At 41.5% G+C, this 27,819-nt stretch overlaps 1 protein-coding gene and 6 non-coding genes across 7 annotated transcripts in view; 6 read left to right on the forward strand and 1 right to left on the reverse strand.

Annotated features, from left to right (window-relative positions):
- The window catches only part of LOC140317801 (insulin-like growth factor 2 mRNA-binding protein 1), a 60,689-nt gene extending 41,318 nt beyond the window's left edge, over positions 1-19,371 (reverse strand). Inside the window, exon 1 of the mRNA XM_072395305.1 lies at positions 19,366-19,371. Within this exon, the coding sequence (XP_072251406.1) occupies positions 19,366-19,371 (6 nt within the window). The remainder of the gene's footprint in view (positions 1-19,365) is intronic.
- LOC140318786 (U5 spliceosomal RNA) lies at positions 8,195-8,308 on the forward strand. Its single transcript, XR_011917930.1, has one exon. It is a non-coding gene; the product is annotated as a U5 spliceosomal RNA (small nuclear RNA).
- Positions 8,617-8,802, forward strand: LOC140318747 (U2 spliceosomal RNA). Its single transcript, XR_011917893.1, has one exon. It is a non-coding gene; the product is annotated as a U2 spliceosomal RNA (small nuclear RNA).
- LOC140318720 (U5 spliceosomal RNA) lies at positions 11,589-11,703 on the forward strand. Its single transcript, XR_011917871.1, has one exon. It is a non-coding gene; the product is annotated as a U5 spliceosomal RNA (small nuclear RNA).
- Positions 12,012-12,202, forward strand: LOC140318740 (U2 spliceosomal RNA). Its single transcript, XR_011917886.1, has one exon. It is a non-coding gene; the product is annotated as a U2 spliceosomal RNA (small nuclear RNA).
- Positions 19,372-21,847: 2,476 nt separating the features above from the next.
- LOC140318703 (U5 spliceosomal RNA) lies at positions 21,848-21,961 on the forward strand. The gene has a single exon (XR_011917856.1). It is a non-coding gene; the product is annotated as a U5 spliceosomal RNA (small nuclear RNA).
- A 304-nt stretch (positions 21,962-22,265) lies between these two features.
- Positions 22,266-22,451, forward strand: LOC140318748 (U2 spliceosomal RNA). The gene has a single exon (XR_011917894.1). It is a non-coding gene; the product is annotated as a U2 spliceosomal RNA (small nuclear RNA).
- The last annotated feature ends 5,368 nt before the right edge of the window (positions 22,452-27,819 follow it).

Here is a 27,819-nt window from a genome sequence, read left to right on the forward strand (position 1 = left end):
ATGTCCGACTATAGTTTGCAAAAAGCGGCTAAGACAAGGTGCGAATGCCCGACAATGTATGATCAAAAGAGGGAGCGGAGGTTTTCGGCTGCAAGAAGGTCTGAATGTCCACCCATAATTCCTGAAAAATGGGTAAAAAAACGGTGCTAATGCCCAACCATACATCATCAAAAGCAGGAGTGGATGTGTTCGGCTACAAGAAGGTTTGAATGTCCAGCAATAATTGCTTTAAAACATGAAAGAAAATTTTCGAATATCAAACCGCATATGATCATAAGCGGGAGAGGTGGTGTTCGGCTGCAAGTAGGTGTGAATGTCCAGCCATAATTACTCACAAATGGGTAAGAAAAGGTAGTATTGCCAGACCATACATGATCAAAACAGGGAGCGGAGGTGGTTCAGCTGCAAGAAGGGGTGAATGTCCGACTAAAGTTCAAATATATTAACAAAAGCGGCAGGAGAGATCTTTGGATGAGAGTGGTTGAGAATTTCCAACCATAATCTATAAAATGCAGTGAAAAAAAAGGTGTGATAGAACACTAAAAGGTGGAGCGGAAGTGTTCGGCTGCAAGAAGGTGTGAATGTCCGACTATATATGGTGAAAAGCAGGTGAAGCAAGGTCTGAATGCCCAACCTTACATCATCAAAAGCGAGATCAGAGATGTTTGGCTGCAAGAAGGCCATAGTTTGCCAAAAGCGGGTAAGGTTACTAATGACCGACTAAATATCAACAAAAGTGGGGGCGGAGGTCTTCGGATGCAAGTGGGTGTGAATATCCCACCATACAAGTATGGTGGAGAGGAAGCTGTGAATGGCCGACCATAGTTTGCAAAAAGCGGGTGATTAAAGGTGCGAATGTCCAACCATACATGATCAAAAAAGGGAGCGGAGGTGTTTGGCTGCGACAAGGTGTGAATGTCCACTCATAATTAATGAAAAGCGGGCAACAAGTAGGTTCGAATGCCCAACCATACATCATCAACAGCAGGAGGGGATGTGTTCGGCTACAAGAAGGTTTGAATGTCCAAGCATAGTTTGTAAAAAGCGAATAAGAAAAGGTTAGAATGCTCGACTATACACCATCAAAAGCTGGAGCGGAGGTTTTCCGCTGTAAGACGGTGTGAATGTCCGACCATAGTTGGTAAAAAGCGGGTAAGAAAAGGTTAAAATACCCGACTGTACACAATCAATAGCGGGAGCGGAGTTGTTCAGCTACAAGAAGGTGTGAAAGTCCACCCATGGTTTGTAAAAAGCGGGTAACAAAAGGTTCGAATGCCCGAATATATACCATCAAAAGCGGAAGCGGAGGTGTTCGGCTGCAAGAAGGTGTGAACGTCCGACCAAAGTTTGTAAAAAGCAGTTAAGAAAAAGTTTGAATATCCAACCAAACATAATTAAAAGCGGGAGCAGAGCTGTTCGACTGCAAGTAGGTGTGAATATCAGATCATAATTTGCAAAAAGCTGATGAAAAAGGGTGAGAAAGCCCTATACACCATCAAATGCGGGAGCTGAGTTGTTCGGCTGTGAGAAGGTGTGAATGTCGGACCATTATTGCTGAAAAATGTGTTAGAAAAGGTAAGAATGCTGGTCGATACATCATCAAAAGCAAGAGAGGTGGTGTTCGGCTGCAAGTAGGTGTGAATGTCCAGCCATAATTACTCACAAACGGATAAGAAAAGGTAGTATTGCCAGACCATACATGATCAAAACAGGGAGCGGAGGTGGTTCAGCTGCAAGAAGGTGTGAATGTCCGACTAAAGTTCAAATATATTAACAAAAGCGGGAGGAGAGGTCTTCGGATGAGAGTGGTTTAGAATTTAGAAACCATAATCTATAAAATGCGGTGAAAAAAATGGTGTGATAGAACACTAAAAGGTGGAGCGGAAGTGTTCGGCTGCAAGAAGGTGTGAATGTCCGACTATATTTGGTGAAAAGCAGGTGAAGCAAGGTCTGAATGCCCAACGTTACATCATCAAAAGCGAGATCAGAGGTGTTTGGCTGCAAGAAGGCCATAGTTTGCCAAAAGCGGGTAAGGTGCGAATGACCGACTAAATATCAACAAAATTGGGGGCGGAGGTCTTCGGCTGCAAGTGGGTGTGAATATCCCACCATACAAGTATGGTGGAGAGGAAGCTGTCAATGGCCGACCATAGTTTGCAAAAAGCGGGTGATTAAAGGTGCGAATGTCCAACCATACATGATCAAAAAAGGGAGCGGAGGTGTTTGGCTGCGACAAGGTGTGAATGTCCACTCATAATTAATGAAAAGCGGGCAACAAGTAGGTTCGAATGCCCAACTATACATCATCAACAGCAGGAGGGGATGTGTTCAGCTACAAGAAGGTGGGAAAGTCCACCCATGGTTTGTAAAAAGCAGTTAAGAAAAGGTTCGAATATCCAACCAAACATAATTAAAAGCGGGAGCAGAGCTGTTCGACTGCAAGTAGGTGTGAATGTCAGATCATAATATGCAAAAAGCTGATGAGAAAGGGTGAGAATGCCCGACTATACACCATCAAATGCGGGAGCGGAAGTGTTCGGCTGTGAGTAGGTGTGAATGTCCGACCGTAATGGCTGAAAAATGTGTTAGAAAAGACTAGATTGCTGGACCATACATCATCAAAAGCGGGAGAAGTGGTGTTCGGCTGCAAGTAGGTGTGAATGTCCAGCCATAATTACCCACAAACGGGTAAGAAAAGGTAGTATTGCCAGACCATACATGATCAAAAGCGGGAGTGGAGGTGATCAGCTGCAAGAAGGTCTGAATGTCCACCAATTACTGAAAAATTTACTACAACAAAGAACAACATTGGACTTTGCAGTAGAAGAAGTTGAAATCGATCTAGACATTGATAAATATGAAGGACAAAGCAGTTTTAACTTGGTTTGAGTGAAGGAATTCATTTTATACATAAAATCCCAAATCATGCAGAATGTATGAAAATAAGCTTATTCTCGAATTCCTGATCCTTCAGTGTTGCTCTTTCCTCTACTGCGAAATCCAATGTTGTTCTTTGTTGAAATCGATCTAGACATTGATAAATATGAAGGACAAAGCAGTTTTAACTTGGTTTGAGTGAAGAAATTCATTTTATAGCAAAATCCCAAATCATGCAGAACGTATGAAAATAAGCTTATTCTCGGATTCCTGATCCTTCAGTGTTGTTCTTTCTTCTACTGCAAAATACAATGTTGCTCTTTGTTGAAGTCGATCTAGACATTGATAAATATGAAGGACAAAGCAGTTTTAACTTGGTTTGAGTGAAGGAATTCATTTTATACATAAAATCCCAAATCATGCAGAACTCATGAAAATAAGCTTATTCTCGGATTCCGAAAACTTTTGATTTAATCTTTCTTGTACTGCAGAGTACAACGTTGTTTTTTTTTTTGTTTAAATCTATCTAGACATTGATAAATATGAAGGTAAAAGCTGTTTTAACATAGTTTGAGTGAAGGAATTAATTTTATAGATAAAATCCCAAATCATGTAGAACTCCTCAAAAGGGGCGTGTAGCTTAATCACAAGTTTGGTTCTTTCTCATTCAGGGTAATATGAGGAAGTTTATGCTTAAAATATATGTAGAAATGGGTACATATGAAGGACAAAGCAGTTTTAACTTGGTTTGAGTGAAGGAATTAATTTTATACATAAAATCCCAAATCATGCAGAACGTATGAAAAGAAGCTTATTCTTGGATTCCTGATCCTTCAGTGTTGCTCTTTCTTCTACTGCAAAATCCAATGTTGTTCTTTGTTGAAATCGATCTAGACATTGATAAATATGAAGTTGAAAGCAGTTTTAACATAGTTTGAGGGAAGGAATTCATTTTATAGTAAAATCCGAAATCGTACAGAACTCATGAAAATAAGCTTATTCTCGGATTCCTAAAACTTTTGATTTGCTCTTTCTTTTACTGCAAAGTACAACGTTGTTTTTTGTTGAAATCTATCTTGACATTGATAAATAACAGCCGAACATCTCTGCTGCCACTTTTGATAATTTATGGTTGGGCATTCTTACCTTTTCTTACCCGCTTTTTACAAATTATGATCTGACATTCACACCCACTTGCAGTCGAAAACCTTCTCTCCCGCTTATGATCATGTGCGGTTTGATATTCGAAAATTTTCTTTCATGTTTTCTAGCAATTATTAATGGACATTCAGACCGTCTTACAGCGGAGCTCCTCCGCTCCCTCTTTTGATAGTGTATGTTCGGGCATTTGAACCTTTCCCTACCCGCTTTTTACAAACTTTAGTCGAACATTCATACCTTCTTGCAGCTGAACACATCCTCCTCTGCTTTTGATGATGTATGGTTGGGCATTCGCACCTTTTTTTACCCATTTTTCAGGACTTATGGGTGGACATTCAGACCACCCATAATTCAGACATTCAGACCTTCTTGCAGCTGAACACCTCCGCTCCTGCTTTGGATCATACATTGTCGGGCATTCGCACCTTGTCTTACCCGCTTTTTACAAACTTTAGTCGGACATTCACACCTTCTTGCAGCTGAACCACCTCCGCTCCCTCTTTTGATGGTGTATGTTCGGGCATTCAAACCTTTTCTTACCCGCTTTTTACAAACTATGGTCGGGCATTCAAACCTTGTCGCCAAACACATCCACTCCTTCTTTTGATGGTGTATGGTTGGGCATTCGCACCTTTTCTTACCCATTTTTCAGTAATTATGGGTGGACATTCACACCTTCTTGCAGCTGAACACCTCCTTTACCGCTTATGGTCATGTGTGGTTAGATATTCGAAAATTTTCTTTCATGTTTTCTAGCAATTATTGATGGACATTCAGACCTTCTTGCAGCTGAACACCTCCGCTCCCGCTTTTGATCATACAATGTCGGAAATTCGCACCTAGTCTTACCCGCTCCTTACAATCTTTAGTCGAACATTCACACCTTCTTGAAGCTGAACACATCCTCTACTGCTTTTGATGATGTATGGTTGGGCATTCGCACCTTTTTTTACCCATTTTTCAGGAATTATGGTTGGACATTCAGACCACCCATAATTCAGACATTCAGACCTTCTTGCAGCCGAAAACCTCCTGAAAACCTCATATATTGTGTGGCATTCGCACCTTGTCTTACCCGCTTTTTACAAACTTTAGTCGGACATTCACACCTTCTTGCAGCTGAACCACCTCCGCTCCCTGTTTTGATCATGTATGGTCTGCCAATACTACCTTTTCTTACCCGTTTGTGAGTAATTATGGCTGGACATTCACAGCTTCTTGTAGCCGAACACCTCTCCCGCTTCTGATGATGTATAGTCGGGCATTCTCACCCTTTCTCATCAGCTTTTTGCAAATTATGATCTGACATTCACACCTACTTGCAGTCGAACAGCTCTGCTCCCGCTTTTGATTATGTTTGGTTGGATATTCGAACCTTTTCTTAACTGCTTTTTACAAACTTTGGTCGGACGTTCACACCTTCTTGCAGCCGAACACCTCCGCTTCCGCTTTTGATGGTATATATTCGGGCATTCGAACCTTTTCTTACCTGCTTTTTACAAACTATGGTCGGACATTCAAACCTTCTTGTAGCCGAACACATCCACTCCGGCTTTTGATGATGTATGGTTGGGCATTCGAACCTACTTGTCGCCCGCTTTTCATTAATTTTGGGTGGACATTCACACCTTGTCACAGCCAAACACCTCCGCTCCCTGTTTTGATCATGTATGGTTTGACATTCGCACCTTTTCTCACCCGCTTTTTGCAAACTATGATCGCCCATTCACAGCTTCCTCTCCACCATACTTGTATAGTGGGTTATTCACACCCACTTGCATCTGAAGACCTCCGCCCCCACTTTTGTTGATATTTAGTCGGTCATTCGCACCCGCTTTTGGCAAACTATGGCCTTCCTGCAGCCAAACACCTCTGATCTCGCTTTTGATGATGTAAGGTTGGGCATTCAGACCTTGCTTCACCTGCTTTTCACCAAATATAGTCGGACATTCACACCTTCTTGCAGCCGAACACTTCCGCTCCACCTTTTAATGTTCTATGGGGCATTTACACCTTTTTTTTCACCGCATTTTATAGATTATGGTTGGAAATTCTCACCCACTCTCATCCGAAGACCTCTCCTCCCGCTTTTGTTAATATATTGTCGGGCATTCGAACCTTTTCTTACCCTATTTTTTTACTGATTGCTGAAGATTAAGTTGTTCTTTCTCAAACTACAAAATTTTTTTAATTGTTGAAATTTGATTTGAAGTGGATAAATAAGGAGGACAAACAGTTTTAAGTCAGGCTGATAGAAGGAATTAATTTTATAGCAAAATCTGTACTTCGTCATATGTCGAGAGATGCTTATTGCTAAAGAAGTTCTTTCTCATTCTACAAAGTACAACGTTGTTTATCGTTGAAACTTGATTAGACATGAATAAATATGAAGGACAAAGCAGTTTTAACTTGGTTTGAGTTAAGGAATTAGTTTTATAGGAGAATCTGAATTCGTGCATAACTCGTAAAATAGAGCTTATTTTCGGATTCCTGAAGAATGAGTCTTGTTCTTTCTCATAATACAAAGTATGTTGTTTATTGTTGAAACTTCATCAGAAGTGAAGAAATAAATGAATGCCTATCAACAAATGTGGGATCTAAACTCTAGTGCTTCCTCTAAAATAATTTCCTTTCTCAATTCAGAAATGTGTGTGTAAGTCACAACACCCGTGACACCAAAACGGCTTTCTTTTCTCTCTTTTCTCTACACTCTGCACTGTTAGCACACACACCAAATCAGAAAGGCTTTTTTCTCTCTTTTCTACATTATGGACTGTGGTGACACAAAACCGCTCTCTCTTTTTTTTTTTTTTGATTGTGTGCCAGGGCGTTGTCTCACGTATTAGATTATGCTTAAGATACGAATTGGTTTATCAGTCACATCAGAATCCATACATACTGATCCTCCCGTAATAAAATGGTCGGATCTTATCAAACACACTTTGTTTCTTGTGACAATCAAGTCAGCGAAACAGCGTATACACGTCAAGACACTGAATCAAGTTTGCTACAAGAACTCATAAGTTTGACAGTATGGCTCTGCCATCAGCAATCATACACCCATTTTATTTTCGTGAGACATGTGCAGGCACCTGTTCATCTACTGTTCTATCACTATGAATTAGTTTATCTATTATCAATAAGGATACTTCTACAACTACTATCAAAGTATGTCCGGACTTCTTATGTTGTCAGTTGCTATATATGAATAAGTGGGTAGCTACTGACAAGCATTAAGCATGTCACACAGCCCAAACATATAACATTTCAGGACACACCACACAGTTAACAACCACAGTGAAGCGTGTCAAAGCCCAAACATGTAACATTCAACAGGACACTTACACAACACATTCAAATCAAACAGTCAGACAACATACAAGAACATATACCCCAGCCGGCATTGCTCCCTGCCTATTTTCCTACAGCTCACTATGTGTGCGCACACCTTTATTCACAAACTCTTCAACTTATACTCTTTTACCGAAGCTACTACAGCTTGATTGGCCGAATACCCTTAGATCCTATTTCGGTGAATTTGACATCTGCCTTACATATAACAGATTAGCGGTTTAGCAGTTTTAATTTAGTTTGAGTGAAGGAATTCATTTTAGAGCAAAATCCGAAATCGTGAAGAACTCATGAAAGTAAGCTTATTCTCGGATTCCTGAAACTTTAGATTTGCTCTTTCTTTTACTGCAAAGTACAACGTTGTTTTTTTTGTTTAAATCTTTCTAGACATGGTAAATATGAAGGACAAAGCAGTTTTAACATAGTTTGAGTGAAGGAATTCATTTTATAGATAAAATCCCAAGAGTCTGCTGAGAAAAGAGAGTGAATGCGAAGTAGACTTTAACACGGCTCTGGGAGCGAGCCGAGTATGGGCTAACCGGGAGAATTGCTTGAAAGAAACGCAACACCGAATGAGCGGTCAGAACAAAGCCTCAATACGGTGTTCCCGTGGTGTTTTAGTTGCTGCCTTGTCTTTTGCACAGAGTAAAAGACAAGGCAGCCATCGAATAGGGCCCGATTGTTCCTACTTGGTCAGCCGAGGAGCAAGGGGGGGGAGCAAGCGTCTCAACCAAGCACAGCTCACCATGGGGAAGTTGGCTATGCCAACTAGCCTGATGCCCTGCTCCCGCAGTGACGGATAATCGTACTCTGGTTTCTCTTCATAACGTACAAGTCTTTCGCCTTTTACTAAAAACTTCTGTGGAGAGCAGCACTAATGAGTTGTTTCTATTTTTGGCAGGCTTTACCTATGCGGGTGAAGCCCTTTCTGTCTGTGCAAAAGAAATCTTGTTACTGTGCAGAGTGACTTCTCTGAGTAGAGTCGCCTTACTTGTTGCGACTGTGCCGATGTTCGAAGCTGGAGTGCAAAGTTGTTGCTTGAATGGTGCTCGCTTGAGCGTGCGGGAGTGCAAAGTTATACCAGTTAAAAGGGCTGAAGAGTGCTCAGTGCAGCGGGTGGGCGGAGGTGCAAAGTGACACTCTGGCCACCTATGGCCATAAAAAGAACACCGCTACAAGTGCGCAATGTGCCAGGAAGGGCACTCGGACGTGAACCAGTGGACAGTTATCGCTTCTCGGCCTTTTGGCTAAGATCAAGTGTAGTATCTGTTCTTATCAGTTTAATATCTGATATGTCCTATATACGAGGACTACATATTAAATGGATTTTTAGCAATAGGAGTTGAAATTGGAGCTTGCTCAGTGCAGCGGGTGGGCGGAGATGCAAAGTGACACTCTGGCCACCTCGAAAACCGAGGTTACATCCACTACCAGGGGCAGCCCAAGCTCTGCCGCAAGTGCGGTGAGCATGGGCACCTGGTTGAGGCTTGTACCAAGGTGATATGTGGGAAGTGCAGAGAAATTGGGCACACTTTTGGAGAGTGTCCAAATGGCATGAAATGTAATCTCTGTGGAGAATTAAATCACCTCTTCAGAGATTGTCCTAAATCTTTTGCCAACAAATTAAAGACGTTAAAGCCACAGTCAAGCCAACAAAGAGAAGGACCAGAGGTGGCAGTTGGTGAACAAAGTGAAGAGGTTGACCCAATAAATTCAAACTTCCCGCCAAAAGCTTGGGTTGGAAGTGAGGAGCAAAAAGGGGTAGGGCCTGTAGAGGCCTCACCACTCAGTGCTTAAGTCTGTGAGAATTCACAGGCAGAGGGTGGAGATACACTAAATGAGGAGGAAGAGCAGACAGGTGAGTCTAGTGAAGATACTCACCTCCCCGAAGGTCAACAGCCGAAGAGGACGGCATCTGAGTTGTCCTATGATTCCCCAGTGGTATCAGAGAAGAGGGGAAGGGTTAGGTCCCTTTCAGACAGTTCTTCAGTGGAAGAACCTAGAGTCTTCCCCTCCGACTCACAAAATGAGGTCTCCTTTTTAACTTTAGCTCTGCAATCAACCCCCAGGGACTCAAAGTTAAATGCAACATTGCGTCAGAGGCCAACACCGAGAGTCCGAAAAGGAAATATAGATCACAATACTCACTTTTCACCTAAAGAAATGAAGGAAGAGATAGTTTCCCAAGAAATAACCTGAGTGTGTAATTTGTTTTGATAACTTAGAAAAACGAAAATGACATACCTACTTTCCTTTATCCTTTTAATAGTTCTCACCTTCTCAACACTAAATGTGAGAAGTGTGAAATCAAAGACAAGAGCCCAGAGTATTTTATCCTTCTTAGACTCCATAAAATCAGATGTGTTTTTAATACAAGAATGTGGACTACCTTTTTTAAAAAACCATAGACAATGGGAGGAAATGTGGCCCCATTTATCGATATGGAGTGGCTCAAATCAAAATAAAAATGATGGTGTGGCCATTCTAATTAAAAATCCGCATGTTCTGGTGAAAGGTAGCACAGTGGTGAGGGACGGACGGGCACTGTTAGCACACTTGAATTTTATGGGGCAAGACTTTAACCTCTTAAATATTTATGGTTTCAATGGAAAAAATGACAGGTATGACATTTTAGAAGATATACAGCTTTACATGCTAGGGCAAGTACCTTTAGTTGTAGGAGGGGATTTTAACTTTATCTTGAGCAGAAAAGATAGAAAAAGAGCAGGGGGAGATTTTAAAATGGATAAGACTTCGATTTTACTTCAGGGCATGTGCAGGGATTTTAAGCTTACTGACTGTTTTAAAACCATGCATCCTAGAGAGGAGGGCTTCACCTGGTTTAGTCATGATGGCACCAGAGCCTCTCGCATTGATTATTTCTTTACTAGAGATTGCCCACCCACTGATGTTAGATTAACCCCTGTTTTCTTTTCAGACCACCTTATGCTCTCCTGCACCCTTTCACCCCCTTCTGGTGTGACGGTAGGAAGTGGTCTGTGGAAACTCAACTGTTCCCTGTTGGAGGATGAAATCATAGTCAGTCAGTACAGGGAATGTTATAAAGAGTGGCAGACCCTTCAAGACCTCTACGAAACACATGCACAATGGTGGGAAATGGTGAAGGAAACGACCCAGACTTTTTTTAAACAGCAAGGTAAACGTAAAAAAAGGAAAGAGAATAGATGTATGATGGGACTACAGAAACGCTTACAGTGCTACTTTAAACTAAATCAGTGTGGCATAGACTTTAATGAAAAAATCAAAGATGTCAAAAAGGAAATGTCAGTTTTAGCAGAAATAAAGAGTAAAGGAATTTTTGTAAGAAGCCGGGAGCAGGAAATTGAGGAAGGTGAAACATGCACATGGTTCTTTGTATGTGTATTCAAAATCTAAAGAGAGAAGATGGGTTTTTAACAAAATCCACACAAGAGATGATTGAAACTCTACATACCTTTTATAGTAACATGTACAAAGAGAAAGCAGTGCACTTGGAAACATCGGAAGAAATTTTAAAATTCGTTGACAAAACCGTAAAAGAGAATGCACACTTGACACAGGATTTTACTGCTTTAGAGTTAAAAAAATGCCTAACAGGTTTTAAGAGAAGTCGAGCTCCGGGTTTAGACGGGCTTCCTGCAGAATTCTATCTGACCTTTTGGGACCTTTTATCATCAGATATTTTAGATGGTTTTAAAGATTTTGAAAAACTCGACCGACTTCCTGACAATTTTAGAGTGGGAATAGTGACTCTACTTTATAAAAAAAATGATAAGACTGACCTAAAGAATTGGAGGCCCATCACACTTTTAAACTTTGACTGTAAACTTTTTAGCAAGGTTTTAGCGACACGGATGTCCTCTAGTTTAGAGGAGGTAATTCACCCAGACCAGGCTTGTGCCATCTCAGGGAGACAACTCACCGACAGCCTCGTACTAATTCCAGACATCATTGATTACGCTAGAGACAGAAACACCCGGCTTGTCATCTTAAATTTAGACTTTGAAAAAGCTTTTGATCGGGTCCCGCATCAATATCTCTTTCAGGTGTTGCAGCCATCGAATAGGGCCCGATTGTTCCTATTTGGTCAGCCGAGGAGCAAGGGGGGAGAGCAAGCGTCTCAACCAAGCAAAGCTCACCATGGGAAAGGTGGCTATGCCAACTAGCCTGATGCCCTGCTCCCGCAGTGACGGATAATCGTACTCTGGTTTCTCCTCATAACGTACAAGTCTTTCGCCTTTTACTAATGATTTCCGTGGAGAGCAGCACTTAATGAGTTGTTTCTATTTTTGGCAGGCTTTACTTTTGCGGGTGAAGCCCTTTGTCTCTGTGCAAAAGAAATCTTGTTACTGTGCAGAATGACTTCTCTGAGTAGAGACGCCTTACTTGTTGCGACTGTGCCGATTTTCGAAGCTGGAGTGCAAAGTTGTTGCTTGAATGGTGCTCGCTGGAGCGTGCGGGAGTGCAAAGTTATACCATTTAAAAGGGCTGAAGAGTGCTCAGTGCAGCGGGTGGGCGGAGGTGCAAAGTGACACTCTGGCCACCTATGGCCATAAAAAGAACACCGCTACAAGTGCGCATTGTGCCAGGAAGGGCCCTGGGACGTGAACCAGTGGACAGTTATCGCTTCTAGGCCTTTTGGCTGAGCTCAAGTGTGGTATCTGTTCTTATCAGTTTAATGTCTGATATGTCCTCTATACGAGGACTACATGTTAAATGGATTTTTTGCAATAGGAGTTGAAAAAGGAGCTTGCTCCGTTCACTTCAAGCATCGACCCAGTACTGCAGTGCCTCTTGGAACGGTGCGCTCTTCTCTGCTCTTGTGAAAAAGCAAACAGCGGTGCAGGATGGATGTTTCAGGGAGCCCAAGATGAAACTTTCTTTTAGTCTGCTGAGAAAAGAGAGTGAATGCGAAGTAGACTTTAACACGGCTCTGGGAGCAAGCCAAGTGTGGGCTAACCGGGAGAATTGCTTGAAAGAAACGCGACACCGAATGAGCGGTCAGAACAAAGCCTCAATACGGTGTTCCCGTGTTGTTTTTGTAGTTTGAGAAAGAACAACTTAATCTTCAGCAATCAGTATAAAAAGAGGGTAAGAAAAGGTGCAAATGCCAACCATACATCACTAGAAGGTGGAGCGGAAGTATTCGGCTGCAAGTAGGTGTGAATGTCCGACCATAATTTGTAAAAAGCGGGTAAGACATGGTTCGAATGCCCGACTATATATTACCAAAAGCGAGAGGAGAGGTCTTCGGATGAGAGTGGGTGAGAATTTCCAACCATAATCTATAAAATGCCGTGAAAAAAAGGTGTGAATAACCGAACATACACCATCAAAAGAGGGAGCGGAGGTTTTCCGCTGTAAGAAGGTGTGAATGTCCGACCATAGTTGGTAAAAAGCGGGTAAGAAATCGTTTAAATACCCGACTGTACACAATCAATAGCGGGAGCGGAGTTGTTCGGCTACAAGAAGGTGTGATAGTCCGACCATGGTTTGTAAAAAGCGGGTAAGAAAAGTTGTGAATGCCCGACAATGTATGATCAAAAAGAGGGAGCGGAGGTTTTCGGCTACAAGAAGGTTTGAATGTCCGACCATAGTTTGTAGAAAGCGGGTAAGAAAAGGTTCGAATGCCCAACTATACACCATCAAAAGAGGGAGCGGAGGTGTTCCGCTGTAAGACGGTGTGAATGTCCGACCATAGTTGGTAAAAAGCGGGCAAGAAAAGGTTAAAATACCCGACTGTACACAATCAATAGCGGGAGCGGAGTTGTTCAGCTACTAGAAGGTGTGAAAGTCCACCCATGGTTTGTAAAAAGCGGGTAACAAAAGGTACGAATGCCCGAATATATACCATCAAAAGCGGAAGCGGAGGTGTTCGGCTGCAAGAAGGTGTGAACGTTCGACCAAAGTTTGTAAAAAGCAGTTAAGAAAAGTTTCAAATATCCAACCAAACATAATCAAAAGCGGGAGCAGAGCTGTTCGACTGCAAGTAGGTGTGAATGTCAGATCATAATTTGCAAAAAGCTGATAAGAAAGGGTGAGAATGCCCGACTATACACCATCAAATGCGGGAGCGGAAGTGTTCGGCTGTGAGTAGGTGTGAATGTCCGACCATAATTGCTGAAAAATGTGTTAGAAAAGACTAGAATGCCGGACCATACATCATCAAAAGCGGGAGAAGTGGTGTTCGGCTGCAAGTAGGTGTGATTGTCCAGCCATAAATACTCACAAACGGGTAAGAAAAGGTAGTATTGCCAGACCATACATGATCAAAACAGGGAGCGGTGGTGGTTCAGCTGCAAGGTGTGAATTTCTGACTAAAGTTTGTAAAAAGCGGGTAAGACAAGGTGCGAATGCCCGACAATGTATGATCAAAAGAGGGAGCGGAGGTTTTCGGCTGCAAGGTCTGAATGTCCAACCATAATTTGTAAAAACCAGGGATGAAAAGGCTCTAAAGCCCGACTATACACCATCAAAAGCTGGAGCGGAGGTGTTCAGCTGCAAGAAGGTCTGAATGTCCGACTTAAGTTCAAATATATTAACAAAAGCGGGAGGAGAGGTCTTCGGATGAGAGTGGTTGAGAATTTCCAACCATAATCTATAAAATGCGGTGAAAAAAAAGATGTTATAGAACACTAAAAGGTGGAGCGGAAGTGTTCGGCTGCAAGAAGGTGTGAATGTCCGACTATATTTGGTGAAAAGCAGGTGAAGCAAGGTCTGATAGCCCAACCTTACATCATCAAAAGCGAGATCAGAGGTGTTTGGCTGCAAGACGGCCATAGTTTGCCAAAAGCGGGTAAGGTGAGAATCACCGACTAAATATCAACAAAAGTGGGGGCAGAGGTCTTCGGATGCAAGTGGGTGTGAATATCCCACCATACAAGTATGGTGGAGAGGAAGCTGTGAATGTCCGACCATAGTTTGCAAAAAGCGGGTGAGAAAAGGTGCAAATGTCAAACCATACATGATCAAAACAGGGAGCGGAGGTGTTTGGCTGCGACAAGGTGTGAATGTCCACCCATAATTAATGAAAAGCGGGCAACAAGTAGGTTCGAATGCCCAACCATACATCATCAAAAGCAGGAGTGGATGTGTTTGGCTACAAGAAGGTTTGAATGTCCGACCATAGTTTGTAAAAAGCGGTTAAGAAAAGGTTCGAATGCACGAACATACACCATCAAAAGAGGGAGCGGAGGTTTTCCGCTGTAAGAAGGTGTGAATGTCCGACCATAGTTGGCAAAAAGCGGGTAAGAAAACGTTTAAATACCCGACGGTACACAATCAATAGTGGGAGCGGAGTTGTTCGGCTACAAGAAGGTGTGATAGTCCGACCATGGTTTGTAAAAAGCGGTTAAGAAAAGGTTCGAATGCCCGAACATACACCATCAAAAGAGGGAGCGGAGGTTTTCCGCTGTAAGAAGGTGTGAATGTCCGACCATAGTTGGTAAAAAGCGGGTAAGAAAACGTTTAAATACCCGACGGTACACAATCAATAGTGGGAGCGGAGTTGTTCGGCTACAAGAAGGTGTGATAGTCCGACCATGGTTTGTAAAAAGCGGGTAAGAAAAGTTGTGAATGCCCGACAATGTATGATCAAAAAGAGGGAGCGGAGGTTTTCGGCTACAAGAAGGTTTGAATGTCCGACCATAGTTTGTAAAAAGCGGGTAAGAAAAGGTTCGAATGCCCAACTATACACCATCAAAAGCGGGAGCGGAGGTGTTCCGCTGTAAGAAGGTGTGAACGTCCGACCAAAGTTTGTAAAAAGCAGTTAAGAAAAGGTTCGAATATCCAACCAAACACAATCAAAAGCGGGAGCAGAGCTTTTCGACTGCAAGTAGGTGTGAATGTCAGATCATAATTTGCAAAAAGCTGATGAGAAAGGGTGAGAATGCCCGACTATACACCATAAAATGCGGGAGCGGAAGTGTTCGGCTGTGAGTAGGTGTGAATGTCCGACCGTAATGGCTGAAAAATGTGTTAGAAAAGACTAGAATGCTGGACCATACATCATCAAAAGCTGGAGTGGAGGTGATCAGCTGCAAGAAGGTCTGAATGTCCACCAATTACTGAAAAATCGACTACAACAAAGAACAACATTGGACAGTAGAAGAAGTTGAAATCGATCTAGACATTGATAAATATGAAGGACAAAGCAGTTTTCACTTGGTTTGAGTGAAGGAATTCATTTTATACATAAAATCCCAAATCATGCAGAATGTATGAAAATAAGCTTATTCTCGGATTCCTGATCCTTCAGTGTTGCTCTTTCCTCTACTGCGAAATCCAATGTTGTTCTTTGTTGAAATCGATCTAGACATTGATAAATATGAAGGACAAAACAGTTTTAACTTGGTTTGAGTGAAGGAATTCATTTTATAGCAAAATCCCAAATCATGCAGAACGTATGAAAATAAGCTTATTCTCGGATTCCTGATCCTTCAGTGTTGCTCTTTCTTCTACTGCAAAATACAATGTTGCTCTTTGTTGAAGTCGATCTAGACATTGATAAATATCAAGGACAAAGCAGTTTTCACTTAGTTTGAGTGAAGGAATTCATTTTATAGATAAAATCCCAAATCATGCAGAACTCATGAAAATAAGCTTATTCTCGGATTCCGAAAAGTTTTGATTTAATCTTTCTTTTACTGCAAAATACAACGTTGGTTTTTTTTTGTTTAAATCTATCTAGACATTGATAAATATGAAGGTAGAAGCTGTTTTAACATAGTTTGAGTGAAGGAATTCATTTTATATATAAAATCCCAAATCATGCAGAACTCCTCAAAAGGGGCGAATAGCTTAATCACAAGTGTGATTCTTTCTCATTCGGGGTAATATGAGGAAGTTTATGCTTAAAATATATGTAGAAATGGGTACATATGAAGGACAAAGCAGTTTTCACTTGGTTTGAGTGAAGGAATTAATTTTATAGATAAAATCCCAAATCATGCAGAACTCATGAAAATAAGCTTATTCTCGGATTCCGAAAACTTTTGATTTAATCTTTCTTGTACTGCAGAGTACAACGTTGTTTTTTTTTTTTGTTTAAATCTATCTAGACATTGATAAATATGAAGGTAAAAGCTGTTTTAACATAGTTTGAGTGAAGGAATTCATTTTATAGATAAAATCCCAAATCATTTAGAACTCCTCAAAAGGGGCGTATAGCTTAATCACAAGTGTGATTCTTTCTCATTCAGGGTAATATGAGGAAGTTTATGCTTGAAATATATGTAGAAATGGGTACATATGAAGGAAAAACCAGTTTTAACTTGGTTTGAGTGAAGGAATTCATTTTATACATAAAATCCCAAATCATGCAGAACGTATGAAAAGAAGCTTATTCTTGGATTCCTGATCCTTCAGTGTTGCTCTTTCTTCTACTGCAAAATCCAATGTTGTTCTTTGTTGAAATCGATCTAGACATTGATAAATATGAAGTTAAAAGCAGTTTTAACATAGTTTGAATCCGAAATCGTACAGAACTCATGAAAATAAGCTTATTCTCGGATACCTAAAACTTTTGATTTGCTCTTTCTTTTACTGCAAAGTACAACGTTGTTTTTTTTTTTGTTTAAATATATCTAGACATTGATAAATATGAAGGTAAAAGCCGTTTTAACATAGTTTGAGTGAAGGAATTCATTTTAAAACAAAATCCCAACACATGCAGAACTCATGAAAAGCTTATTCTCGGATGCAAAGTACAACGTGTTTTTTTTTGTTTAAATCTATCTCGACATTCATAAATATGGAAGGACAAAGCAGTTTTAACTTAGTTTGAGTGAAGGAATTCATTTTATAGCAAAATCCAAAATCGTTCAGAACTCATGAAAGCAAGCTTATACTCGGATTCCTGAAACTTTAGATTTGCTCTTTCTTTTACTGCAAAGTACATCGTTGTTTTTTGTTGAAATCTATCTGGACATTGATAAATACCAGCCGAACATCTCTGCTGCCACTTTTGATAATTTATGGTTGGGCATTCTTACCTTTTCTTTCCCGCTTTTTACAAATTATGATCTGACATTCACACCCACTTGCAGTCGAACACCTTCTCTCCCGTTTATGATCATGTGCGGTTTGATATTCGAAATTTTTCTTTCATGTTTTCTAGCAATTATTAATGGACATTCAGACCGACTTACAGCGGAGCTCCTCCGCTCCCTCTTTTGATAGTGTATAGTCTGGCTTTCGAGCCTTTTCTTCCCCGGTTTTTACAAATTATGGTTGGACATTCAGACCTTCTTGCAGCCAAAAACCTCCGCTCCCTCTTTTGATCATACATTGTCGGGCATTCGCACCTTGTCTTACCCGCTTTTTACAAACTTTAGTCGGACATTCACACCTTCTTGCAGCTGAACCACCGCCGCTCCCTCTTTTGATGGTGTATGTTCGGGCATTCAAACCTTTTCTTACCCGCTTTTTACAAACTATGGTCGGGCATTCAAACCTTCTTGTTGCCAAACACATCCACTCCTGCTTTTGATGGTGTATGGTTGGGCATTCGTACCTTTCCTTACCCATTTTTCAGTAATTATGGGTGGACATTAACACCTTCTTGCAGCTGAACACCTCCTCTCCCGCTTATGATCATGTGTGGTTAGATATTCGAAAATTTTCTTTCATGTTTTCTAGCAATTATTGATAGACATTCAGACCTTCTTGCAGCTGAACACCTCCGCTCCCGCTTTTGATCATACAATGTCGGGCATTCGCACCTAGTCTTACCCGCTTTTTACAAACTTTAGTCGAACATTCACACCTTCTTGCAGCTGAACACATCCTCTCCTGCTTTTGATGATGTATGGTTGGGCATTCGCACCTTTTTTTACCGATTTTTCAGGAATTATGGGTGGACATTCAGACCACCCATAATTTAGACATTCACACCTACTTGCAGTCAAACACCTTCTCTCCCGCTTATGATCATGTGCGGTTTGATATTCGAAAATTTTCTTTCATGTTTCATACTAATTATTGATGGACATTAAGACCGTCTTACAGCGGAGCTCCTCCGCTCCCTCTTTTGATGGTTTATGTTCGGGCATCCGAACCTTTCCCTACCCACTTTTTACAAACTATAGTCGGACATTCAAACCTTCTTGTAGCCGAACACATCCACTCCTGCTTTTGATGATGTATGGTTGGGCATTCGCACCTTTTCTTACCCATTTTCAGTAATTATGGGTGGATATTCAGACCTTCTTACAGTCGAACACCTCCTCTGCCGCTTTTGATGGTGTATAGTCTGGCTTTCGAGCCTTTTCTTCCCCGGTTTTTACAAATTATGGTTGGACATTCAGATCTACTTGCAGCCGAACACCACCTCTCCCGTTTTTGATGATGTATGGACCGGCATTCTAGTCTTTTCTAACACATTTTTCAGCAATTATGGTCGGAGATTCACACCTACTCACTGCCGAACACTTCCGCTCCCGCATTTGATGGTGTATAGTTTGGCATTCTCACCCTTTCTCATCAGCTTTTTGCATATTATGATCTGACATTCACACCTACTTGCAGTCGAACAGCTCTGCTCCTGCTTTTGATTATGTTTGGTTGGATATTCGAACCTTTTCTTAACTGCTTTTTACAAACTTTGGTCGGACGTTCACACCTTCTTGCAGCCGAACACCTCCGCTTCCGCTTTTGATGGTATATATTCGGGCATTCGAACCTTTTCTTACCCGCTTTATACAAACTATGGTCGGACATTCAAACTTTCTTGTAGCCGAACACATCCACTCCTGCTTTTGATGATGTATGGTTGGGCATTCGAACCTACTTGTTGCCCGCTTTTCATTAATTTTGGGTGGACATTCACACCTTGTCGCAGCCAAACACCTCCGCTCCCTGTTTTGATCATGTATGGTTTGACATTCGCACCTTTTTTCACACACTTTTTGCAAACTATGATCGCCCATTCACAGCTTCCTCTCCACCTTACTTGTATAGTGGGTTATTCAAACTCACTTGCATCCGAAGACCTCCGCCCCCACTTTTGTTGATATTTAGTTGGTCATTCGCACCCGCTTTTGGCAAACTATGGCCTTCCTGCAGCCAAACACCTCTGATCTCGCTTTTGATGATGTAAGGTTGGGCATTCAGACCTTGCTTCACCTGCTTTTCACCAAATATAGTCGGACATTCACACCTTCTTGCAGCCGAACACTTCCGCTCCACCTTTTAGTGTTCTATGGGGCATTCACACCTTTTTTTTCACCGCATTTTATAGATTATGGTTGGAAATTCTCACCCACTCTCATCCGAAGACCTCTCCTCCCGCTTTTGTTAATATATTGTCGGGCATTCGAACCATTTCTTACCCGCTTTTTACAAATTATGGTCGAACATTCACACCGTCTTACAGCGGAACACCTCCGCTCCCTCTTTTGATGGTGTATAGTCGGGCATTCTAACCTTTTCTTAACCTCTTTTTTTACTGATTGCTGAAGATTAACTTGTTCTTTCTCAAACTACAACATTTTTTAAGTGTTGAAATTTGATTTGAAGTTGATAAATAAGGAGGACAAACAGTTTTAAGTCAGGCTGATAGAAGGAATCAATTTTATAGCAAAATCTGTACTTCGTCATATGTCGAGAGATGCTTATTGCTAAAGAAGTTCTTTCTCATTCTACAAAGTACAACGTTGTTTATCGTTGAAACTTGATTAGACATGAATAAATATGAAGGACAAAGCAGTTTTAACTTGGTTTGAGTTAAGGAATTCGTTTTATAGGAGAATCCGAATTCGTGCATAACTCGTAAAATAGAGCTTATTTTCGGATTCCTGAAGAATGAGTCTTGTTCTTTCTCATAATACAAAGTATGTTGTTTATTGTTGAAACTTCATCAGAAGTGAAGAAATGAATGAATGCCTATCAACAAATGTGGGATCTAAACTCTAGTGCTTCCTCTAAAATAATTTCCTTTCTCAATTCAGAAATGTGTGTGTAAGTCACAACACCCGTGACACCAAAACGGCTTTCTTTTCTCTCTTTTCTCTACACTCTGCACTGTTAGCACACACACCAAATCAGAAAGGCTTTTTTCTCTCTTTTCTACATTATGGACTGTGGTGACACAAAACCGCTCTCTCTTTTTTTTTTTTTGATTGTGTGCCAGGGCGTTGTCTCACGTATTAGATTATGCTTAAGATACGAATGGGTTTATCAGTCACATCAGAATCCATACATACTGATCCTCCCGTAATAAAATGGTCGGATCTTATCAAACACACTTTGTTTCTTGTGACAATCAAGTCAGCGAAACAGCGTATACACATCAAGACACTGAATCAAGTTTGCCACAAGAACTCATAAGTTTGACAGTATGGCTCTGCCGTCAGCAATCATACACCCATTTTATTTTCGTGAGACATGTGCAGGCACCTGTTCATCTACTTTTCTATCACTATGAATTAGTTTATCTATTATCAATAAGGATACTTCTACAACTACTATCAAAGTATGTCCGGACTTCTTATGTTGTCAGTTGCTATATATGAATAAGTGGGTAGCTACTGACAAGCATTAAGCATGTCACACAGCCCAAACATATAACATTTCAGGACACACCACACAGTTAACAACCACAGTGAAGCGTGTCAAAGCCCAAACATGTAACATTCAACAGGACACTTACACAACACATTCAAATCAAACAGTCAGACAACATACAAGAACATATACCCCAGCCGGCATTGCTCCCTGCCTATTTTCCTACAGCTCACTATGTGTGCGCACACCTTTATTCACAAACTCTTCAACTTATACTCTTTTACCGAAGCTGCTACAGCTTGATTGGCCGAATACCCTTAGATCCTATTTCGGTGAATTTGATATCTGCCTTACATGTAACAGATTAGCGGTTTAGCAGTTTTAATTTAGTTTGAGTGAAGGAATTCATTTTATAGCAAAATCCGAAATCGTGAAGATCTCATGAAAGTAAGCTTATTCTCGGATTCCTGAAACTTTAGATTTGCTCTTTCTTTTACTGCAAAGTACAACGTTGTTTTTTTGTTTAAATCTTTCTAGACATGGTAAATATGAAGGACAAAGCAGTTTTAACATAGTTTGAGTGAAGGAATTCATTTTATAGATAAAATCCCAAGAGTCTGCTGAGAAAAGAGAGTGAATGTGAAGTAGACTTTAACACGGCTCTGGGAGCGAGCCGAGTATGGGCTAACCGGGAGAATTGCTTGAAAGAAACGCAACACCGAATGAGCGGTCAGAACAAAGCCTCAATACGGTGTTCCCGTGGTGTTTTAGTTGCTGCCTTGTCTTTTGCACAGAGTAAAAGACAAGGCAGCCAGCGAATAGGGCCCGATTGTTCCTACTTGGTCAGCCGAGGAGCAAGGGGGGAGAGCAAGCGTCTCAACCAAGCACAGCTCACCATGGGGAAGGTGGCTATGCCAACTAGCCTGATGCCCTGCTCCCGCAGTGACGGATAATCGTACTCTGGTTTCTCTTCATAACGTACAAGTCTTTCGCCTTTTACTAAAAACTTCTGTGGAGAGCAGCACTAATGAGTTGTTTCTATTTTTGGCAGGCTTTACCTATGCGGATGAAGCCCTTTCTGTCTGTGCAAAAGAAATCTTGTTACTGTGCAGAGTGACTTCTCTGAGTAGAGTCGCCTTACTTGTTGCGACTGTGCCGATGTTCAAAGCTGGAGTGCAAAGTTGTTGCTTGAATGGTGCTCGCTTGAGCGTGCGGGAGTGCAAAGTTATACCAGTTAAAAGGGCTGAAGAGTGCTCAGTGCAGCGGGTGGGCGGAGGTGCAAAGTGACACTCTGGCCACCTATGGCCATAAAAAGAACACCGCTACAAGTGCACAATGTGCCAGGGCCCTCGGACGTGAACCAGTGGACAGTTATCGCTTCTCGGCCTTTTGGCTAAGATCAAGTGTAGTATCTGTTCTTATCAGTTTAATATCTGATATGTCCTATATACGAGGACTACATATTAAATGGATTTTTAGCAATAGGAGTTGAAATTGGAGCTTGCTCAGTGCAGCGGGTGGGCGGAGATGCAAAGTGACACTCTGGCCACCTCGAAAACCGAGGTTACATCCACTACCAGGGGCAGCCCAAGCTCTGCCGCAAGTGCGGTGAGCATGGGCACCTGGTTGAGGCTTGTACCAAGGTGATATGTGGGAAGTGCAGAGATATTGGGCACACTTTTTGAGAGTGTCTAAATGGCAGGAAATGTAATCTCTGTGGAGAATTAAATCACCTCTTCAGAGATTGCCCTAAATCTTTTGCCAACAAATTAAAGACGCTAAAGCCACAGTCAAGCCAACAAAGAGAAGGACCAGAGGTGGCAGTTGGTGAACAAAGTGAAGAGGTTGACCCAATAAATTCAAACTTCCTGCCAAAAGCTTGGGTTGGAAGTGAGGAGCAAAAAGGGGTAGGGCCTGTAGAGGCCTCACCACTCAGTGCTTAAGTCTGTGAGAATTCAAAGGCAGAGGGTGGAGATACGCTAAATGAGGAGGAAGAGCAGACAGGTGAGTCTAGTTAAGATACTCACCTCCCCGAAGGTCAACAGCCGAAGAGGACGGCATCTGAGTTGTCCTATGATTCCCCAGTGGTATCAGAGAAGAGGGGAAGGGTTAGGTCCCTTTCAGACAGTTCTTCAGTGGAAGAACCTAGAGTCTTCCCCTCCGACTCACAAAATCAGGTCTCCTTTTTAACTTTAGCTCTGCAATCAAACCCCAGGGACTCAAAATTAAATGCAACATTGCGTCAGAGGCCAACACCGAGAGTCCGAAAAGGAAATATAGATCACCCTACTCACTTTTCACCTAAAGAAATGAAGGAAGAGATAGTTTCCCAAGAAATAACCTGAGTGTGTAATTTGTTTTGATAACTTAGAAAAACGAAAATGACATACCTACTTTCCTTTATCCTTTTAATGGTTCTCACCTTCTCAACACTAAATGTGAGAAGTGTGAAATCAAAGACAAGAGCCCAGAGTATTTTATCCTTCTTAGACTCCATAAAATCAGATGTGTTTTTAATACAAGAATGTGGACTACCTTTTTTAAAAAACCATAGACAATGGGAGGAAATGTGGCCCCATTTATCGATATGGAGTGGCTCAAATCAAAATAAAAATGATGGTGTGGCCATTCTAATTAAAAATCCGCATGTTCTGGTGAAAGGTAGCACAGTGGTGAGAGACGGACGGGCACTTTTAGCACACTTGAATTTTATGGGGCAAGACTTTAACCTCTTAAATATTTATGGTTTCAATGGAAAAAATGACAGGTATGACATTTTAGAAGATATACAGCTTTACATGCTAGGGCAAGTACCTTTAGTTGTAGGAGGGGATTTTAACTTTATCTTGAGCAGAAAAGATAGAAAAAGAGCAGGGGGAGATTTTAAAATGGATAAGACTTCGATTTTACTTCAGGGTATGTGCAGGGATTTTAAGCTTACTGACTGTTTTAAAACCATGCATCCCAGAGAGGAGGGCTTCACCTGGTTTAGTCATGATGGCACCAGAGCCTCTCGCATTGATTATTTCTTTACTAGAGATTGCCCACCCACTGATGTTGGATTAACCCTTGTTTTCTTTTCAGACCACCTTATGCTCTCCTGCACCCTTTCACCCCCTTCTGGTGTGACGGTAGGAAGTGGTCTGTGGAAACACAACTGTTCCCTGTTGGAGGATGAAATCATAGTCAGAAGCTGTGAATGTCCAGCCATAATTACTCACAAACGGGTAAGAAAACGTCGTATTGCCAGACCATACATGATCAAAACAGGGAGCGGAGGTGGTTCAGCTGCAAGGTGTGAATGTCCGACTAAAGTTTGTAAAAAGCGGGTAAGAAAAGGTGCGAATGCCCAACAATGTATGATCAAAAGAGGGAGCGGAGGTTTTCGGCTGCAAGAAGGTCTGAATGTCCAACCATAATTTGTAAAAACCAGGGAAGAAAAGGCTCGAAAGCCCGACTATACACCATCAAAAGCGGGAGCTGAGGTATTCAGCTGCAAGAAGGTCTGAATGTCCATCAATAATTGCTAGAAAACATGAAAGAAAATTTTCGAATATCAAACCATACATCATCAAAAGCGGGAGTGGAGGTGTTCAGCTGCAAGAAGGTGTGAATGTCCACCCATAATTCCTGAAAAATGGGTAAGAAAAGATGCGAATGCCCAGCCATACATCATCAAAAGCAGGAGTGGATGTGTTCGGCTACAAGAAGGTTTGAATGTCCGACTATACTTTGTAAAAAGCGGGTAAGAAAAGGTTCGAACACCCGAACATACACCATCAAAAGAGGGAGCGGAGGTGTTCCGCTGTAAGAAGGTGTGAATGTCCGACCATAGTTGGTAAAAAGCGGGTAAGAAAAGGTGGAAATACCTGACAATGTATGATCAAAAGAGGGAGCTGAGGTTTTCGGCTGAAAGAAGGTCTGAATGTCCAACCATAATTTGTAAAAACCGGGTAAGAAAAGGCTCGAAAACCCGACTATACACCATCAACAGCTGGAGCGGAGGTGTTCTGCTGCAAGAAGGTCTGAATGTCCATCAATAATTGCTAGAAAACATTAAAGAAAATTTTCGAATATTAAACCGCACATGATCATAAGCGGGAGAGAAAGTGTTCAACTAAAAGAAGGTGTGAATGTACACCCATAATTACTGAAAAATGGGTAAGAAAAGGTGCGAATGCCCAACCATACATCATCAAAAGCAGGAGTGGATGTCTTCGGCTACAAGAAGGTTTGAATGTCTGACCACAGTTTGTAAAAAGCGGGTAAGAAAAGGTTCAAATGCCTGAACATACACCATCAAAAGAGGGAGCGGAGGTGTTCCGCTGTAAGAAGGTGTGAATGTCCGACCATAGTTGGTATAGTATAATTTTGTAATTTGAGAAAGAAAAACTTAATCTTCAGCAATCAGTAAAAAAAGCGGGTAAGAAAAGGTTTGAATGCCCGAACATACACCATCAAAAGAGCGGATGTGGTTCAGCTGCAAGAAGTTGTGAATGTTCGACTAAAGTTTGTAAAAAGCGGGTAAGACAAGGTGCGAATGCCCGATAATGTATGATCCAAAGCGGGAGCGGAGGTGTTCAGCTGCAAGAAGGTCTGAATGTCTGAATTATGGGTGGTCTGAATGTCCACCCATAATTCCTTAAGAATGGGTAAAAAAAAAGGTGCGAATGCCCAACCATACATCATCAAAAGCAGGAGTGGATGTGATCGGCTGCAAGAAGGTTTGAATGTCAGACTATAGTTTGTAAAAAGCGGGTAGGGAAAGGTTCGAATGCCCGAACATACACTATCAAAAGAGGGAGCGGAGGAGCTCCGCTGTAAGACGGTCTGAATGTCCATTAATAATTGCTAGAAAACATGAATGAAAATTTTCGAATATCAAACCGCACATGATCATAAGCGGGACAGAAGGTGTTCGACTGCAAGTGGGTGTGAATGTCAGATCATAATTTGTAAAAAGCGGGTAAGAAAAGGTAAGAATGCCCAACCATAAATTATCAAAAGTGGCAGCAGAGATGTTCGGCTGGTATTTATCAATGTCCAGATAGATTTCAACAAAAAAACAACGATGTACTTTGCAGTAAAAGAAAGAGCAAATCTAAAGTTTCAGGAATCCGAGTATAAGCTTGCTTTCATGAGTTCTGCACGATCTCGGATTTTACTATAAAAATAATTCCTTCCCTCAAACCAGGTGAAAACTCCTTTGTCCTTCGAGCAACGTTGTATTTTGCAGTAGAAGAAAGAGCAACACTGGAGGGTCAGGAATCTGAGAATAAGCTTCATTTCATACGTTCTGCATGATTTGGGATTTTATCTATAAAATGAATTCCTTCTCTCAAACCAAGTGAAAACTGCTTTGTCCTTCATATGTACCCATTTCTACATATATGTCAAGCATAAACTTCCTCATATTACCCTGAATGAGAAAGAACCACAATTGTGATTAAGCCACACGCCCCTTTTGAGGAGTTCTGCATGATTTGGGATTTTATCTATAAAATGAATTCCTTCACTCAAACCAAGTGAAAACTGCTTTGTCCTTCATATTTATCAATGTCTAGATCGATTTCAACAAAGAACAACATTGGATTTCTTAGTAGAGGAAAGAGCAACACTGAAGGATCAGGAATCCGAGAATAAGCTTATTTTCATACATTCTGCATGTTTTGGGATTTTATGTATAAAATGAATTCCTTCACTCAAAGCAAGTTAAAACTGCTTTGTCCTTCATATTTATCAATGTTTAGATCGATTTCAACTTCTTCTACTGCAAAGTCCAATGTTGTTCTTGGTTGTAGTTGATTTTTCAGTAATTGGTGGACATTCAGACCTTCTTGCAGCTGATCACCTCCACTCCCGCTTTTGATCATGTATGGTCTGGCAATACTACCTTTTCTTACCCGTTTGTGGGTAATTATGGCTGGACATTCACACCTACTTGCAGCCGAACACCACTTCTCCCGCTTTTGATGATGTATGGTCCAGCATTTTAGTCTTTTCTAACACATTTTTCAGCCATTACGGTCGGACATTCACACCTACTCACAGCCGAACACCTCCGCTCCCTCTTTTGATGGTGTATGTTCGGGCATTTGAAGATTTTCTTAACCGCTTTTTACAAACTATGCTCGGACATTCAAACCTTCTTGTAGCCGAAAACCTCCGCTCCCTCTTTTTGATCATACATTGTCGGGCATTCGCAACTTTTCTTACCCGCTTTTTACAAACCATGGTCGGACTATCACACCTTCTTGTAGCCGAACAACTCCGCTCCCGCTATTGATTGTGTACAGTCGGGTATTTTAACGTTTTCTTACCCGCTTTTTACCAACTATGGTCGGACATTCACACTTTCTTACAGCGGAAAACCTCCGCTCCCTCTTTTGATGGTGTATGTTCGGGCATTCAAACCTTTTCTTAACCGCTTTTTACAAACTATGGTCGGACATTCAAACCTTCTTGTAGCCAAACACATCCACTCCTGCTTTTGATGATGTATGGTTGGGCATTCAAACCTACTTGTTGCCCGCTTTTCATTAATTATGGGTGGACATTCACACCTTGTCGCAGCCAAACACCTCCGCTCCCTGTTTTGATCATGTATGGTTTGACATTCTCACCTTTTCTCACCCGCTTTTTGCAAACTATGGTCGGACATTCACAGCTTCCTCTCCACCATACTTGTATGGTGGGATATTCACACCCACTTGCATCCGAAGACCTCTGCCCCCACTTTTGTTGATATTTAGTCGGTCATTCGCACCTTACCCGCTTTTGGCAAACTATGGCCTTCTTGCAGCCAAACACCTCTGATCTCGCTTTTGATGATGTAAGGTTGGGCTATCAGACCTTGCTTCACTTGCTTTTCACCAAATATAGTCGGACATTCACACCTTCTTGCAGCCGAACACTTCCGCTCCACCT

This window comes from Leuresthes tenuis, unplaced genomic scaffold, assembly GCF_036924035.1.
Source record: "Leuresthes tenuis unplaced genomic scaffold, fLeuTen1.0.hap1 SCAF_11, whole genome shotgun sequence".
Classification (NCBI taxonomy): Eukaryota; Metazoa; Chordata; class Actinopteri; order Atheriniformes; family Atherinopsidae; genus Leuresthes; species Leuresthes tenuis.